Source organism: Sylvia atricapilla, chromosome Z (assembly GCF_009819655.1).
Source record: "Sylvia atricapilla isolate bSylAtr1 chromosome Z, bSylAtr1.pri, whole genome shotgun sequence".
Classification (NCBI taxonomy): domain Eukaryota; kingdom Metazoa; phylum Chordata; class Aves; order Passeriformes; family Sylviidae; genus Sylvia; species Sylvia atricapilla.
This window is the reverse complement of record NC_089174.1, coordinates 70,476,462-70,494,103: the sequence shown is the minus strand read 5'-3', so window position 1 is coordinate 70,494,103 and position 17,642 is coordinate 70,476,462. Positions and strand designations below refer to the sequence as shown.

The 17,642-nt window shown below is 34.8% G+C and overlaps 1 protein-coding gene across 9 annotated transcripts in view; it reads right to left on the bottom strand.

Annotated features, from left to right (window-relative positions):
* Positions 1 to 17,642, bottom strand: part of NIPBL (NIPBL cohesin loading factor) — a 138,379-nt gene that overhangs the window by 19,259 nt on the left and 101,478 nt on the right. For all 9 annotated transcript variants that reach the window (XM_066339449.1, XM_066339455.1, XM_066339453.1 and 6 more), the window contains 15 exons: positions 17,053 to 17,156; positions 15,914 to 16,000; positions 13,458 to 13,689; positions 12,652 to 12,803; positions 11,859 to 11,939; positions 10,693 to 10,793; positions 9,486 to 9,624; positions 9,202 to 9,284; positions 8,003 to 8,135; positions 6,953 to 7,096; positions 3,294 to 3,383; positions 2,838 to 3,052; positions 2,636 to 2,738; positions 1,708 to 1,806; positions 1,470 to 1,616 (listed from right to left, as the gene is read on the bottom strand). In XM_066339449.1, coding sequence (XP_066195546.1) covers positions 1,470 to 1,616; positions 1,708 to 1,806; positions 2,636 to 2,738; positions 2,838 to 3,052; positions 3,294 to 3,383; positions 6,953 to 7,096; positions 8,003 to 8,135; positions 9,202 to 9,284; positions 9,486 to 9,624; positions 10,693 to 10,793; positions 11,859 to 11,939; positions 12,652 to 12,803; positions 13,458 to 13,689; positions 15,914 to 16,000; positions 17,053 to 17,156 — 1,910 coding nt within the window. The remainder of the gene's footprint in view (positions 1 to 1,469; positions 1,617 to 1,707; positions 1,807 to 2,635; positions 2,739 to 2,837; positions 3,053 to 3,293; positions 3,384 to 6,952; positions 7,097 to 8,002; positions 8,136 to 9,201; positions 9,285 to 9,485; positions 9,625 to 10,692; positions 10,794 to 11,858; positions 11,940 to 12,651; positions 12,804 to 13,457; positions 13,690 to 15,913; positions 16,001 to 17,052; positions 17,157 to 17,642) is intronic.

Below are 17,642 nucleotides of genomic sequence, written 5' to 3'. Positions count from 1 at the left end.
ATCTTCTGTAATGCATTTATACAAAAGCTCAGCCTAACTTGTTCTAAAGGTTCTGGCTGAGTTCCCAGAATGCTACAACACTTTCTCCATCTATACCTTCCCATCTAAAAGCACGTGATGTTGCAAATGTATAATCCACTTCTTAACTCAAGAACTTACAAGCCAGATGTGATGATGCTTTAGCTACTTTATTGGAATGGAAAGATTCCCTATAGATTCGGATAGTAATACTTTTAAGCCTTTGGATAAAGCTTACGGATAAGATACATGCAGGCAGTTGTTTCCATTTTACTAGGCTTCATCTAAGGAGATAGATGAGGAGCTTCACTTCATATCACCTTACTCAAAATCTATTGAATCTGAATGCCAGGTTTACTGCATGTACACAACCTACTTATCTCCAAAATCCTTCAGAAACTTGTTTTATCATGCAACTATGGCAGACGTGTAGTACTTGACTAAAATCCTGACATGGATACTATAGGCCTGTTATAGCTCTTATAAGTCTTGTTATCCAAGAGTTAAAACACCTAGACAAAAAAACTTCCCTTTTTTTGATAAAAAAACCTAATAAACCTTTCAAAACACTAAAAATAGCATAAAAAAGCTGTCCTCAATGATCCATATTTCAGACTTCAAATATGCAGCAAAATTCCTTATTTCACCCAGCAGGTTAAAGCTAGGGTAGAGTTAGTTTCTTCTCAGCAGCTGTTACAGTGCTCTGTTTTCGATTCAGAATGAGAATAGTATTGATAACATACTGATGTTTTGGGTTTGGCTAAGTCACGTTTATCCTAAGTCAAGGACTTTTCTCTCTCTCCTTGTCTCATGTTCTGCCAATGAGGAGGTAGGCAAAAGAAACTGGGAGGGACCATACTAGGAAGGTGACTTGAACTGGCTGAAGGGATACTCCACACCACAAAATGTCATGTCTGGTATATAAACTCAGGGGAGTTATCAGAAAGCATAGCCAATCTAGGTTTAGGAACAGGGCTCTGGCATCAGTCAGCAGATGGTGAGTGATTGCTTTGTGCATCAATGGTTTGTTACCTTTTTATCATCATTATTTTTAATTTTTATTGTGTTTTTCTTTATTTTCTATTATTAAATATTCTTATCTCAACATGCAAATTTTGCTGCAATCTTACGAGGGTGGGGGGAAGAGATGCAAGGGTTGAGTGAGCAGTTGCATTGTGTGCACTAAATTTCTATTTGGGCTGAAACCATGACACTGCTAATTTGAGTACTAATAATGATATCTAAAGGAATACAGCCCTGGTCCTGATGCAGTGTGACTTTCTGCAGAAGTTCACCTTTCAACATAATAAAGCCTCCCTAGAAGCAAGTGGTGCATTTTAAAAGGTGTCCTTAAAAGCATGGCTCACCATTCAAACAATTACAATTTATTAAACATACTCAGTTAAAAGCAAATTTTCCAATGCCACTTATTTTACCACATGTCACCGTACCAATATTCTTTCAATCAGCATGTCATAATACTGCTCAGCAAGCTGAGGACGACAGAGCACAAATCGTCCAAGCAGCTCCACAGCTGCTTCTCGTACACTAGTGGAGTTATCCATTAGCCGCCCATGAACTCCTCGTTGCATATCCAGCTAAAAAGAACGTATGAAACAAAGATTTAGAATAAGAAATAAATATTTATTTTAAGGGTGATATGTGCATGGTAGATAATTTCTTTTTTACCCTGGCTAGAATACTGGGGTCTACAGCAACAACCTCAGACAAACACTTCATGGCTTTTGTTCGAACAGCAATTGCATTTTCACCAAGTACACGCAGAATCTAGAAGAGAACAAAAACAAAGATTCAATTGTTTTGGGAAGGTACCAAATAATAATTAAGATCAAAAATCCAGCACAATAACACACAAATGGTATTAGTAAAATAGTAACTAAAAGCTGAGTTTATTCTCTCAGAGAGTAAAAAGGAGCATGCAAGTGATGGATATTTACCATGATTTGCTACTTCTCTAAAATGGGTTGTAAGGTTCTTAACTTTAAATTCTACCTTTGTCATTCAGTTGCGGCTTTCATCACAATTCTTTTAACAGCAGAGTTGGATATGGGCACCTTAGGAATGGCTCTCTAAATGGAGATCAATTTACATAGTGCAACCTAAACTAGTACTGGATTTCAAACATGTCACTGTGCCAGTGCTAGTGCCCTTCTCCCAGAAAAAGCAAGAAACTACAGTGGTCAAACAGCAGCTTCCTAAGTGACAGCAACAGGCACTGCAAACAACTGGCCAATCTGAGTTTTACTTTCAAAGCAAATTAATCTCAATTTCATGAGTTAACCTCACCAAAGGAGCAAGCATCTTACAGAAATTGTGAAAGTTATTTCAACACTTTGTAATAGTGTGCAATAATTTTGCCATAGCCATACATGAATAAATAAAATAATGTATGCACAGTATAGCATACAGAACACATGCAAGAAAAAGAAATCTAATCACTTATGCCATCAATACAGAATATGAAAGCACATTGTGTTATTGTGGTCTGTAAATATCTCTGCTCAACAATGGACATATACAGCACATGGCTGTGAATGTGTCTGGAATCAGAATCCAACTGTGTCTCACTATACTACAACTTCCCATCACAGTTTACCTGTGTCAAATAAATATCGAAGCTCTGGGCAAACGGCCTCATAGAGGCCAAGTAGCGAACAATCAAACACGCATCTTCATAGTCCACAGTATCAGAATTCATCCTGAAATAAATTCCATGTGTTAATCAGGACATGTTCCCAAAAATTATTTAAAACATCAAATGCATGGCTAATAAAGAAGTAAGTGGTACTGAAACATACTTTAATGTACTGAACTGAGATGGAGCGGTTTTAATGATGCTGCGAAGAAACTTTTTGCGACTTTCCGCTCTGTGCATGATTTGTCCTGTGGTCTCAACATCTTTCGCATGGTGAGTTCCTTCAGATGAATCCTCATCTTTCTGAGATTTAATTGCTTTTTCTGTCTCCATAGTTGTATCACGGAACCACTGAGCTACATAAAACTTACGAGAAAACTGGAGAAATAGAGCAGAAGGCACAGAAAACAAAACCAACAGATACAGAAAATTAACAGATTCATAATGAGATTTAGGTAATCTAATGCATCAACACTATTTTGGAAAACACAATCAACAGTATCTGTTACAGTGACAATTTAACTGAAGCACTAATATATATAATCAAAAATAATTTTCTTTAGTACATGTTACTGAAATTATTTATAAACATTCCTGATAAAAGAAAGCTGAAATTTACCACTAATGATGCATCAATTTCTGTGTTCTCATCCAGGTAATCTAGTAAAGCCTTTTGCAGCTGCTGAATTTCATCATCTCCTCCTGAAACCTTTTAGAAATAGAAAGATAGTTATAAACAAGAATATTGCACAGTCCTTATCACCATCTGAAACATCTGCATGTCCAAGTAAAAAATACATTGAAGTCAATTATTTCCATAATTGTACAGCATTAATAACTTTTTAACCAATTAGTTATAACTAAAAAAATATAAAGAGCAGAATAAGACTGGTTTTAAAACAGACTAACTTATTTGGTTCATTTTCATTCTATGATCTTGCATGGGGACCCTGTCACAAAAAAAAAAAAAACCAAACACAACAGTGAAACCTGGAAAACACCCTTATTTCCTCAGTATTATACTAAAACACCCAGATCCTTACAGTTGCTGATGTTACAGCACAAAAAAGTATTATTCTTTTACGCAAAATGAACAAGTTCAAGAGTTCAAAGCATGTCTACAAGACAAATAAAACTGATTATTTATTTATTTATTTATTTGACACCTTGACGTATGTGGAAATTTTGAGTAGAAATACTGGCCTTTGACAAACTTGAAATTCTCTAGGTAAGTGGCTTAATATAAGCGGTGCTTCATGCTTAACTCCTAAATACTTTCAAACAAATAAAAATCCCAGAACAAAGAAAGAGAAAGTGTGAAGCCTATTAAAAAAGCCATATTCAAAATTCAAAATGAAAGTAGAAGAATAATTTTTGGCTTTAAATTCTCCAGCCAGAAAAAAGAATTTCTTCATCAGCAATGAAACTTCTAACTTATAACCATCTTTAGCTCTGTATTAACAGCATCGACTGAGAATCTTGACATATATACAGCATGTAACATAGCTTGCAAACTATGCAAGCAGAGAAATGTACAATTAACTAGTCCAGAACACCAGTGTATCAAGAGATAAACTAATGAAAAGCATGCACAAGTGTTCAAATAAACTAGACAATCAATTCTAAAAAAAAAATTAAAAAAAAAAAAAATAAAAAAGCTGTTTGAAAATGTCAAAATAAAACAGATTTTCCTTTAAAACCTATTCTATGAATCATGGGTCCAAACAACAGTAGAGAGCACTATATGCATTAATCAATCATTGACTAATATTGTGGTAATGCTTTCAGAGTGCAGAAGAAAATATCCAACAGAAGTATTCAATTTAGCAGGAAAGAAATATTGTAGAGGTGTGAGCTAATTTCTGAATAATAATAAATTAAGTTTCTGATGACAACAGCTACCAATGGATCTTCTTATTTTCCTTCACTTGAACAGGAAAGTGAGGGTCAGCTGTACCGTATACATTGTTCTTCTCTTACAAATTTATAACAAAACAGTCTACCCTGATTGACTATACTGTATAGTACACACCTTCCACAATGCATGGAAGGTACTGTCTACCATTACTGATGTTAAGTTTCCTGAAAAAGTGGGAAAAAAATTTTGCCCACAACAATTTTGTTTTCTCTAGATGCCAATGCCTAGCAGCTACCTGAGCCTGTAAAAAGCCGAAACCAAACAGAAAATATCAGGTTTTCACTCAGGTATATATCTTTCTAGAATATTTTTCAATACTATTATAACATCTGAGGATAAGGAAAAAGAAAAGGATTCTTCTGAAATACCTCCTTACTAAGTATAATGTAAAACTGCCAGAATCACTGTCAACAGTGGAGAATTATAATCCCTTATCATACAGAAGTATAAATTATATTATGCCATGGACAATAAACATTTGACTCTGTATGTTGTAGAACATTCTAATCAAAAGAAATTCTGGGAAGAATCAGCCTCACAAAGGAGTAGATGACTTTTACTCCAACTGAATGCCTGGAAAGTATAGAAGTTTCTCCTTCAACATAAATCTAGTGGTTATGATAAAGTATGTGTAATAGATCTGTAGTCTTTCTGGGGAAGTGGAAGGGAAACCCTGAGAACAGTTAGTTCAGAAAGAAATGTATAGTGTCCATAAGAAAAATGCAAGTCCTCATTTGTAAAAGGACACAAGGGACATGAGATTTTCTCATATTACGTACTGTACAGAGCCCAAATATATACCCTGCTATAGCATATATTGCCACTCCTGCAGATTTTGAGCAGAATTAGCAGAAAACCAAATATGGACTCTCTATAGCAATCTTTTGCATGGCCTGGTTTTGGTAGTGGGAGGGCTATAGAGTAGCTTCTGGGAGAAGCTGCCAGAAGGTTCTTCCATATCCAGCAGTGCCAGTCCCTGATGGCTCCAAAGACTGAGGTGCTGCTGGCCAAGTCTGATTAGAGATGGTGGTAATGTCTCTGTGATAATATGTTTTAGAAGAAAGAACAAAAAAAAATTATTGTTCAGATGTAATTGTGACCAGAGCAGAGCAGGATGAGAACACGTGAGAGGAACAGTCTTGCAGACACAAGGTCAGCGAAGGAGGAGGGGGAGGAAATGCTCCAGGGCACTTGAACTGAGACTCCCCTGCAGCCCCTTGGGCAGCCCCTGGTGAGGCAGCTGTGCCCCTGCAGCACAGGGAGGTCCACAGGGATGCAAAGATCCACCTGCAGCCCCTGGATGACCCCCACACCAGAGCAGGTGGGTGTCTGAGAGGAGCCTCTGAGCCTGTGGGACACCTGTGGGAAGAGGTGTCCCAGGCTGGAGCAGCCTGTCCTTGAAGGACTGCACCCATGGAAGAGTGACCCACTCTGCAGCGGTTTCAGGGGTGCTGTTGCCCACGCGAGGACTCACACTGCAGGGACACTGCTGTTGCCCCTGAGATGGAGCCATGCTGGAGAAGTTCATGGAGAACTGTCTCCCATGGGAGGGACTCTCTGGTGCAGCAGGGCAATGACTCCTCTCCCTCAGCAGTGAAAGAAGCCCCATTCCCTGTCTCCTTGCACTGCTGGGGTAGGAGGTAGAGCTGGGAGGGTGGGAAGGGTGAGGGAAAGTGTTTTTAAGGGTTTATTTGACTGCTCAATATCCTGCTCTGATTTTATTCATAAAAATTTACTGCATATCTCTAACTTGATCCTGCTATGCCTGATGGTATTTGATGCGTGATCTCTCCTGGTCCTTATCTCTCAACCCATGGACTCTTCCTTACATATTCTCTTGTCTGTGCAGCTGCAGAGGGGAGTCAGAGCAGCTTGAGGCCTGGCATTTGGCCAGCATCAACCCAGTACAGACATATATGCAAGTTCAGTAAACAACACCAACGCTCCCCTCCCCCAAAATCTCAAATTACACCATGTAAAAACTAACCCTATAAGACTAATAGATTAAATGCTCTAAAGCATGTATTTGAGTGCCAGAAGCTCAGGTTCCACTTTGCAACAGCAAATGAAAGTTTCTATGTATTTTTAAGGCCTCTTAAGATAAAACCCAATTGTTGCTCCATTATTTCCTTAGTACTGTCACAAGAAAACTGACTAACCACTGTAATTAATTGATTTATAGGATCACTACAGAAATGGTGCAAGGAAGACACAAGTTAATAAATGTGATACATTTGCCCCGGAAACCTAAACAGTGAATTAAGACTGATTCCCCATAATGTCAATTTTTCAAGTATATTTTAAAATATCAAGCATTTGAATGGATAGATCCATCTGGCTGCTGTGGATGTCTCACACACCTGTTTGAGGATTCTGGCTAAAGATCCTTGATCCATTTTGCTAGTGACGGCATCTTTCCTCAGTCTTGCTGCTACAGTTCCAAGATAGTCAAGTGATGCAACTCTTAATGCCATTTCTGTAGATTTGTTACTGAACTGGTGAACCTAAGAAAAGCAGGATAGACATTTAAAAATGAATATTTATTTATGCCACAGAGATTCTTCTCACAAAAGATTACTTTACCTTATTAAATGTCCACCTAACTTCCATATTGCAAAAAATTATGTAATTTACCATTACATCACTCATACATTACTTACTTTATATTAATATTTCCTTTTTTATTTGGTCTCTCTCACTCTACAAATATGTCTGTCAAGAGGGTTTTTTTAAATACATATTTTAATTAAACAAACTGGACAACTAGCACAGCAGATCTCCAACAGCAGAGACTTTAGGCACCATAATGCTACCTCCTCATTACTCACACAAATATAAAGCTACATTTTACCAAGAACAGAACTACGCAATATTGTTTCAAGAAGCAGCTCGAATTACTGTGTTAATTACACTATAAAACTGAAGAGCAACACTCAAAACACACACTAACAAAAACATTCCCATTCTGTAAAATGTCATAAGCATTTTCTGTAGTTGTAAAATAACAAACCACTGAGTTATCTTCTGGTCTGTGCTAAAGGAATAGCCCAGAGAAGATACTTAATATGTATAATTACAGTTACTAGGCTGACTTTACTCCAAATAAATACATGCACTTATTAGATGCTATGAAATGACACTTCTTCATGTTGAAAATGTAATCAAATAGTAGAACTGAACTTCCATGAGAAACTATATATACAATTTTTAACAAGTTCCATATGAATGACGCTCTAACCAAAATTTTATTATTTATGTATTGTATAGTAGTGATACATGCAAGGAAAACCTTATATGCTGTATGTGTGTCAACAATCAGAAAGCATTCCAACAGTAGTTTCAACAGAAATAAAGAAGTCTTCATTGCAATAAGAAATGAATTCATATAGTTAAAAACAAGAATCCCTTACCAATAGCCTTCCTAGTAAGCTAAGTAGCAACTCTGCAGCTGGCCATTCTGGTTTATTGACTGTTGAAAGGAGATCTTGAATAAAGTTCTCAAACAGTGGCCTGTAATCTTCCTCTCCTTGTTTACTGCCACACCTGTTAAAAAGAAAATGCTTTTTGTAAGAGAATTTAACAGCTATGTAACATTTTCATCTGATAGAAACAGAAGTAATTCCGTGCTTAATTAAAAAAAATAGTTTTATGCAATTCCAAGAAAAGAAATCTGAAATACTAACAGAAAATTTGTTTTCTTCATTTGCAGACAAATAGTTTAAACAGTTATCACCCTAAGTTGCACTGGAAATAACGCAGCTAATCCATGACAGCAGAATTTCGTTGGTAAGATTTTTACTTTTAGCTTTGCATTAAAGTCTGTATTAACTTGGATAGACAAGGTAGGTAGAATTACAAAAATGAAGCTAGAGGAGGTTATTTAAAAGTTGACATGTTTATGTTCTTTAAGCTTGGTTTTGTTTATCTGTAACATATCTCAGTATTATGCTTCACATAGGTTACAATCAAAATGCCAAAAAACCCCAACAAACCAACCCCAATCAACCAACCAACAAACCAATACCACAAAAAACCCCACCAAAATTAACATACCTCATAGTTTTTGACTTCTTCTTTGACAACCCTAAGTTTAACATCAGAAGCATGCAATTGCTAGATGGCTTATTAAATAGCTTTTCAGCTTTAAGCGTAGAAATTAATACAATAAAAACTTAAAGATTTGTTCTTTGAAATCCTATGGTTAATTCAGGTACATTTCTTCTTCCTTTTTGAGCTACTAGATATAAAACTCATAACTTTAGCTCAGTAGAAGTAATTTTTAGTTTTTTTTTTTTTTATCTGATTACTTAATCAGCATGGTTTCATCATTTAAATATTTGCTCAGCCTTCTCTTCCAGGCTTCAGGTAAATGAAAGACCTATAATAAAGGAATCCTACATGAACTGTGAGACTAAATGTATGGAGAACACTGCAGAATTTCTCTTCTATAAACTTTTTTGCCTAGGCAGGGAAGACTCTTAGGCATCTATAACGTATATTATTATAAATAACTTTATGAATAGGTATTTAAAACTGTTCAGCGGTCAGGTATTAAAATATCATTTGGAGTTGGGTTTATCAATACACTAAAGACTGCAACAGTACTTACTTCTTAAGAAAAATAGAAAGGAAGTTTTGTGCTGTTCTCATGGCTGTCTCATATGAGTTAGTAATAAGCACATCTTGATCCACCTAAAAATAACAAGATGCATCATTATCTTAGCATAGATCTACAATTTCTGGATAAGCATTTCTCATACATCAAAAAATTACAGCAGACATAAAATTACAGTGCTTGATTACTAGAGCACAGTAATAATGTATTATCATACCTATGAACACACATAAGTAATTTCTGCACACACACAAAAAAAGGCCTTTAAAACATCTTACTTTCTTGTTTGATTCCTCCTCTGAATTAGAATCCTTTTCTGCTGATGGCAAGTGCACCACGCACTGAATAAGTTGCAGAACTAGTGCTGTTACCATCTGAATGTACATAGGCTCTCCATCAGTGTCACTGCTGTTTAACCTGTTAATAAGAAATAACAACATTAACACTAAAAGTAAACAAAAAGGACAAAACACAAAAATCCTTTGCTCATAAGTAGTGCTTTTCAAAAATTATTACCACAGCTAGAAATCCACATTCTAGACCTTTTCTCTACTAATTTGCTTATTTTTATGCAGTGTAACATTTGACCTAACAAAACCAGTAAGTATTGTTCTTGCACAGAAGAGGTTTACTGAAACAGCACAAGTTCATTGGCTGAAACAGCTACAGGAATATTTAATGAAACAAACACCTACCTGCTAAAATACTTAATAATAAGCTTATTATGTATAATACCATGTTCCCTCCAACACAACCCAACCCAACAAAACACACCAAACTGTTGCTGTAATAATTCTTCTGTAGTATTTAATATATGTGAAATGTGTAGGACTTCTAAAAAACAGAAAATCATGACCATGACCTACAAGAGTTACACCTACAATAATCTGCAGCAGCATAGCAGACTACAAACTACAGCAGGAAACCGTCTTAAGTTGGTAAGAAGACTATGATTTTCCCTGACGTAACCTCAGAAAAGCATGAGTTTACTGCCCATACATACAGCAATACCATCTTACTGCTACACTTAACATGAAAAGGTGGTAAACCCTGACATATGAGATGATACAGATATGAAACTGATTCCCTTCCTGAAAAGACTGCTCTGAGTGTATCCTCAAAGAAATTCAGCCAGAATTTTCCTACCAAGATTTAACAATGAAGAAATTATGTAACTCCAGACAAACAGAATTAAAGAATTGATCAGCAAAAATATCCTCAACGCATGCTAACATTACACCCATCCATGCTCTTAATGAGAAAAATGGTAAGATTTTCAATTTTTTTTGTAAGCAGGCACTAAAGTGATAGCATAAAGCCAAGCAATTATAACATGACAATTCTCAAACTATTTGTTTTGAAATCCCAACCTGCACAAAATTCAGAGACATGTTTTTATGTAATTATCAATGAAGCCTAAAATCCTACATCTACGAAACTGTAAATACTATAGTCTAAAAGTTATTAATTTACATCAGAAGTTACCTGAAGTTCCTCAAACTCCTCTTGCTAGTTGGTAGTCTTGCAAGGGAAGTGAAAATTTCTTCTAGAATTAGCTGTCTGTGTTTTTCATAGCGGGAGAACACCTATTTAATAGTTACAGGATTATTAGACAATGATTTATTGTTGTATAAAATTTAAAATATATTGTAAACTTTGTATCGCTTTTAAAATATATTGTAAATAATTATATGTGATGGCATACATAGCACATGACACTTCAATAAATTATAATTCACCTTATTAATGCATTGCTTTCCCAATGCAAGCATTTTTTAAAAATCCATAAAAACTTATCCAGAGATTTTTAAAAAACCTTTATATAAATGTGTAATAGGTCTTGAAAAATACCCTCTACTTAAAATATTTTTGTCAATGGTATATAACACACTATATAGGAAAGTCAAACAGTATAATACTAAGCGTTTTGACTTAGTATTTATTTCTCTCAGTACAAAGGAAAAGTATCGTAACACAATTTACAAGAACACACGTAGATTGTAGACCACATTTGAGAAAACAGTTTTACTTCAAATTCCAGGCTTTAATGTTTGTCTGACATGGTATGTTCTTTCAATTTACAGAGTAGAATTGTTGATTTTGCCTCCCCTTTTTTTTGGGCAGAATACTGAAGTGTATAATCCTTACAAAAATTGAAGTCTCCCACTTGAATAAAGACGTTGGTGTTCCACTACATTTTTCCTGAAATAATATTTTACCTATCCTGTCACCTCTTCAGAGGAAAATAATTTATTCTATTTTAAAGAAATACTGTACTAGTTCTATAACTTATTGCATAAATTAAAATCTGAACACAGCTAGGACTAAAGATTTAAAGAAAAAAGAATCTTAAAATAAAAAAGGGACAGGTAAGAGGAAGGAGGTTGTGTTTACACTTCAACTGACAGTCAAAATTGAGCAGCTTCTTGCTTGAAGCAGGCAATTTCTTTCTTTAGAGTACTCTGCAAATAGGGGCAGCTCAGCTAGATATAATACTATTTCTAGATTATGATATCAAACTGTAAAAACATGCAAGAACAGCAATAATTCTACACTCCAATTCTCTACAAGAGAGAAAATGCAGCCTATGTAAATGCCCTAAGAACTCTCAGCAGTACAGGCACAAGTACAATAAATTACAAAGTACTTACTGCAGTTACTAATTTGATGGCACATAACTGTAGCTCACTGACATTTTCTACAAAGAAAGGTGTTATTCCCATCGATGACACCTATCAATGGATACAAGGTATTTTAAGTATACAAGACTAACAAACTGGTATACAAACTGGTATTTATGCAGTTTCACAAGTCAGTTACTCATTCAGCAGGTAAGGCATTCAACATTATCTGCAAATAAAATTATTAAATTAGAGCACAGGTCATATGAGAAGTGGCTGAGAGGGTATCAGGCTGTTTAGTATGGAGAAGACTCCCGGGGGGCCTTATAGTCCTCTACAAACTCCCTGAAAGGAGTGTGCAGTCAGGTGAGGTTGGTTTCTTCTCCCAGCTAACAAGTGACAAGACAAAGGAAATGGGCCGTACGTTGTACCAGGGAGGGTTTAGATTGGATTTTAAGTGTCCATGAAAGCAATTCAGCAAATATCCCTGTAGATATTTGAAAGATATGTACATAGGATGTTTAAGGACATGGCTTAGTAGTGCACATGGCAGTTTAGATTTGATATTCTTAAGGATCTTTTCCAGTGTAAATGATTCTACTACTCTATATTTCTTAAGACGAAGAAGATGCAACTTCTTAAAAAGGAACTCTTCTTAAAAAGAGAACATGCAAATGACATACTACACAACAAACTAGTCACTGTGATGTTAAGAACTCAAAAGCTTGTACTGATTTCAGACTTCATGTCACTGAGATAATTATACTTCACATTTACTCTAGGAAAAGTAACATTTTTGGACAGGAATTCTGAAAAAAACTACCTGAAGAATAGTTGTATCTGTGAGAAGCTGTATCTCTAGCAACTCTGACAAGCTGCTGACAATGTCACAAACTTTGTTATACAACATCACTATAACTCTTTGCTTGTGGGTGGAACACTTCGCACGTTTTGCTTTTGAACTTAAAACACCACCTAGAAAATAAAATACATATTCATTAATATTTTCAGTATTTCAAGTACTAGAGAGATGATCTTCCTCAAAAAGTCCCCCCAAAACAACTGCATGACTATAGTGTTGCAAAAGCAATTTAGAAAAACTAGTCAGTAGCACCAGCTGGAAAACAGGAATTTTATACGCTAAATATTTTTCATAATTACTCTAAATTCTGGATCTGAGTTTTTTAGAAAAGTTCTTGAAATTGGAGCCATGCATCTGTAGGTTAGTACATGAAAACAAAAGGCTAGAAGTGAAATAGTTTTCCCTGAAACAAATCATCATACACATGGAGATAACGACTTTGAAATTACTTATTTCAATATATAGGAACTATACATAAAAGTTGAATTTCAAAGTTCTAAATACTTTAGTCTAAATACTTTGGTTATGTTGATATCCTTGCAGTAAACCAAGATTGTTCAGCCAACACATTTCATTGGTATTTTACTCTGTTTTATCATCCTCAAACTAATCATGTATTAATTCAGGATATTGTGTGTGGTAAGAAAGAACTGTCAGTATAAAAGTTGCATACAAAAATCTTATTCCAGAAAGTAATTTATACCACCATACAGTAGATTAATATTTTTTTTAGCTTTTAATATGGAAAGATTTCTTAGCATACTAACCACCATGAGGATCCACTCTATACACAGGATCATATTGAGGATAGAGAGTGTTCTGCAAATGAAATTTTGTGTACTGAATAACTCTTTCTATTACGTCCTCAATATATACAGCTTTAGGCATATTTGGTGATGTCATAATATTGATAGCAGTAAGACAAGCATCAGCAGATTTTGTCACTCTTTCCATAATAAGATCTCGCCATAATCTCTCCTCATCTTCAGTGTCATTATTCTGCAATAGCCAAGAAAAACAGGAGAGTATGAACAACAAGTCAAATTTTTATTCTCACCATGTAAAAGAAAATAACATTACATTAATATGCTTACATACACTCATGTTTAAAATATTGTATTTCCTTTACAATACCAAAATAATTTGTTTTAAAAACTAAGTAATATTTGTTTTACTAGTGACAAGTTTGTAATGTCTCTCCAAGCTACTGGTCTTTGAAGTCCTGTATTCTGTATTTTTCTGCTAGAACACAAAGAAGGTTCCTGTGTAACACTGGGAAGCAGTATGAGGGAAGACTGCTGTATGCTCTATTTAAGACCAATGTATATTAAGCAAAATCTAATTCCTTCATCTGGTGTTTTCTTCACTGGCACCAGTTGCTGCTTTAATCCATCTAATTTCTGCCACTAGAGGGAATTCTTATACAAAAAGACTGTTGCAAGTCACTTGAAATCTGTAAGTACACAACTTTTTCTGCTTCATAGACAAACCCATCCATTATCTACCTCTTATCAAATATATCCATTTATATTACCATAGGCTACTGAGTCTCTGTATCACTGTGCTTATATGAGGTACCAAAACAAACATACATGAGGTTAAATATGACCATCCAGCACTATTTAAATATTGTAATAATATTACTACAGCAAAGCTATGTAGAATTTCTCATAGCTTCAGTGGTACAGACAGAGCCTCCAGAGAAAAAGGGTCTTTACTATCTATATGACACAACATTTCAACACTGTTGGCTTTCCTTGTAAAGATCAGAGGATGGTGAAATGAACAGCCTTTTGCCTTTGGGGTAAGCGAATTTGAACCAACAGAATAGTGCAGTATATATACGATATACATAATTAATTATAGAACCAACAAATATCTGCAGATCAAGGTCCCTGCAAACTTCCCAGATATAACGGCTTTATGAAATTTGCTATGTAAACAAATGATACCTTAAGGGAAAAAAATAGCTTTGCCTAATTAATCTTGGAAATTAAATAAATATTAAAGCATCCTCTGCCTCTAAAAAATATACTGACATGGAGGTATGATATCTTCACTGCGTTGTAAAAGTAGCAAGCTTATGCCTTAGAAGATACTTTCTTTGCCACAATGACTTGAATAATTTTTAATAGTTTTAAGAAAATCTAAAACTCAGGGTTTTTTTAAAAAGAACCCTGTTTCTTTTTTTTAATCCAAGTTTGTGTCTGAATTGCAAGCACTGGACAATTTCATTAACTTCTTAATAATTTTGGGTTTTACTTCAAAAAACTGAAAGAAAAATATCACTTAAAAATAATTAATATAAAGATTTCACCACAATGAAGTAGACCAGGTAAACCAGTATTTTCTTTTAATGCATTTTTTTGTATTGCCAAAGACATTTAGATCCATATACTGAAACTTTGAAAGCCCTACAAACTATGTAGATTAAAGTATTTAATACAAATAATATGTCGTTGGTTTTTGTGTGCAAGTTCAAATTCTTCCTTTCTGACATAAACTACTACTCTCTTATTTCTACAGATGAGGAGGTTTTTTCTATAAAACTCACTTCTAATCTTGCTGCAATATTGTTTTGAATAGAAAGAGTATAAATAAATAAATATGTGAAATGTGAAATATGGAACATCAACCTCATAAAACCTCAAAATCTTTGAGTAGTTTTAGGTACACCAGGAAAAAAAAACCCCATCCTAAAATATTAAACTTTGTGTTAATTTTATTTACGTTGACATTGTCCCTTTGCAGTGTAAGAACACTTAAACCTTACATTTCCTCATTAATGCTCAGGAGAAACATAGACTCCATGTGAAAACTGCAGTATTTCTTCCATTTCGTAAGGAATGTTTTATGGACACATAGCAAAGAATAGTCCAACAATGCAGATTACACCAAAAAATATCATGAATATTTACACCAGAATTATAATGAATATTTCAGCATGAAACTATAATATCTAAAATTAAATGAAAGAAAATGCAGTTTCTCCTAATATATCAGTTAGCTGTCTCCACTACAGTAAAATATAATTAGTACTGAAAAACTATAATTCATTGAATTTTGCTTCAAGTAATAAAATCCAGCAAACTCAATCACATACATGGTACATCAGAAATCCTTTTCACACACATAGAGAGTATTTGAAGCTATCACTAAATAGGACTCAAGTGAAGAAAACTATTCTGCACAATGGTGTGTAATTATGAAATTTCAAACTCACATGGTTAAGTAATGTAGAAAGCTTAGATCCATCTTGAATATTCTTCTCCAAAATATTCAGGACTTTTACTGTTTTATCTGTTGAGAGCTAAAATAAAAAGAGAAACACGTCAAACAACTGCAAGAATATAGATTTCAAATTGCTGAGAAGAACATTGAGGAATGAAGGACAGAGCTTGTACAACCTGAATCGCTTCAACTGTAAGCAATTTTGCACAAAGAGAATGCAGATACTACAATGAAAACAGGTAATATATATTCTAGGATTGCAATTAAACTGCATTTTCAACCAGCAAAATCCACAGAAACGAATTTTTAAATTGCTTGTCATTAATGATTTTAGTTATTTGGTTCAAAGAAGTAGCATACCGAAAAAAGTAAATTGAACTCACTGATCTTCTGTAGAGGTCTGATTAAATAATTTGGGGAATACTTTAAACTTGAGAGCCAGTTTCTCTCATCTAGATACGACTCACCATTGGAAGCAACAAAACTGACTTTATATGGACAAGCATGCATATATGTATGTATGTATGCATGTATGTGTGAAAAAAATGGAATAGAGGTTAGGGGTGAGAACTACCAGGAAAGAGAAACCACAAATGGTTTTTACAAAAAAGAAACTACAAAATGCCACCTACAAAGGGAGGTCGGGAGATTGAATGAAAATTCAGGAAAAATCTAAAGTTTGGATTAAAAAAGCTTGGAATAGTCCAGAGTAATTATAATAGTATGTGGTTTCACAGACACACCACAAATTTAAGCAGTCAAGAGCAGGCAAAGGGTTTAACATACGACTGACTGCTCAAGGCCAAGAGCTTCAGGAAGATAAAAGGAAATTAAGAACATTGTTTCTAGAGGTGAGACATCAGCAAGTTTGCACCAACAAAAGTTCCTCTAGCTGACTGGGGAAAAGTAGGACACAGAGGAGGACCTTTCAACAAAAATGTCTCAGCTTCAGAAAGAGTAACAGTTAGGATGTTGTAATTTCCAAGTCATTTCATCTAAGTGAGCAGAAGCTCAGCTGTTCTTCCAGTCTGTGCACCCTTGAAGAGGTGGAATGTCATTACAGAGGAAGGAAGTTTTTGTATGTTGGTCAATATTTTATGTTCCAAAAAAAGTTAGATTATGAAGAAGTACCTTGTCCATAATGCCCATTGCCTTGATTTTTGCAGATTCACTACCCAACTCACTAAGCTGATGTTTGCCCAGTAGCAATTCCTGTGGAATCTCATCATCATCACCTTAAAAAAAAAGTAAAAAATTAACAATCATATTTATAATAAGACTTAGAGGAAATTTTTTTATTCCAATATGAAAAAGCTAACTGAAAAAAGAGCTGATTGTTCCAAATAGGCAGCATCTAATGGTTCCAAATAATTCGCATCTAGCAAAGACTGATAATGACACCTTTTTGTTGTGTTGAAACAATGAACACTTGTTATGACAAGTTCTGAAATACCATTTAAGAGCCTAATATGAGGTATGCACCTCTGAAAGTCACAAACTGAAAATTTTTAAAATAGCAAGTCCCATTTATTGCAGTACTTGTGCCATCATTTTCAATTCAGTAAAACAAATCTTAAAATATTTAAGCCCTAAAGTTCAAATCTGGGCAAGAGCAATAGATGAAAAACACATAAGAAATTAAGCACACTGACATAATCTGAGTCTTAATTGTATTTAACCTTAGACAAATATCATGTTACCAGACACAGAAAGGTCCAATG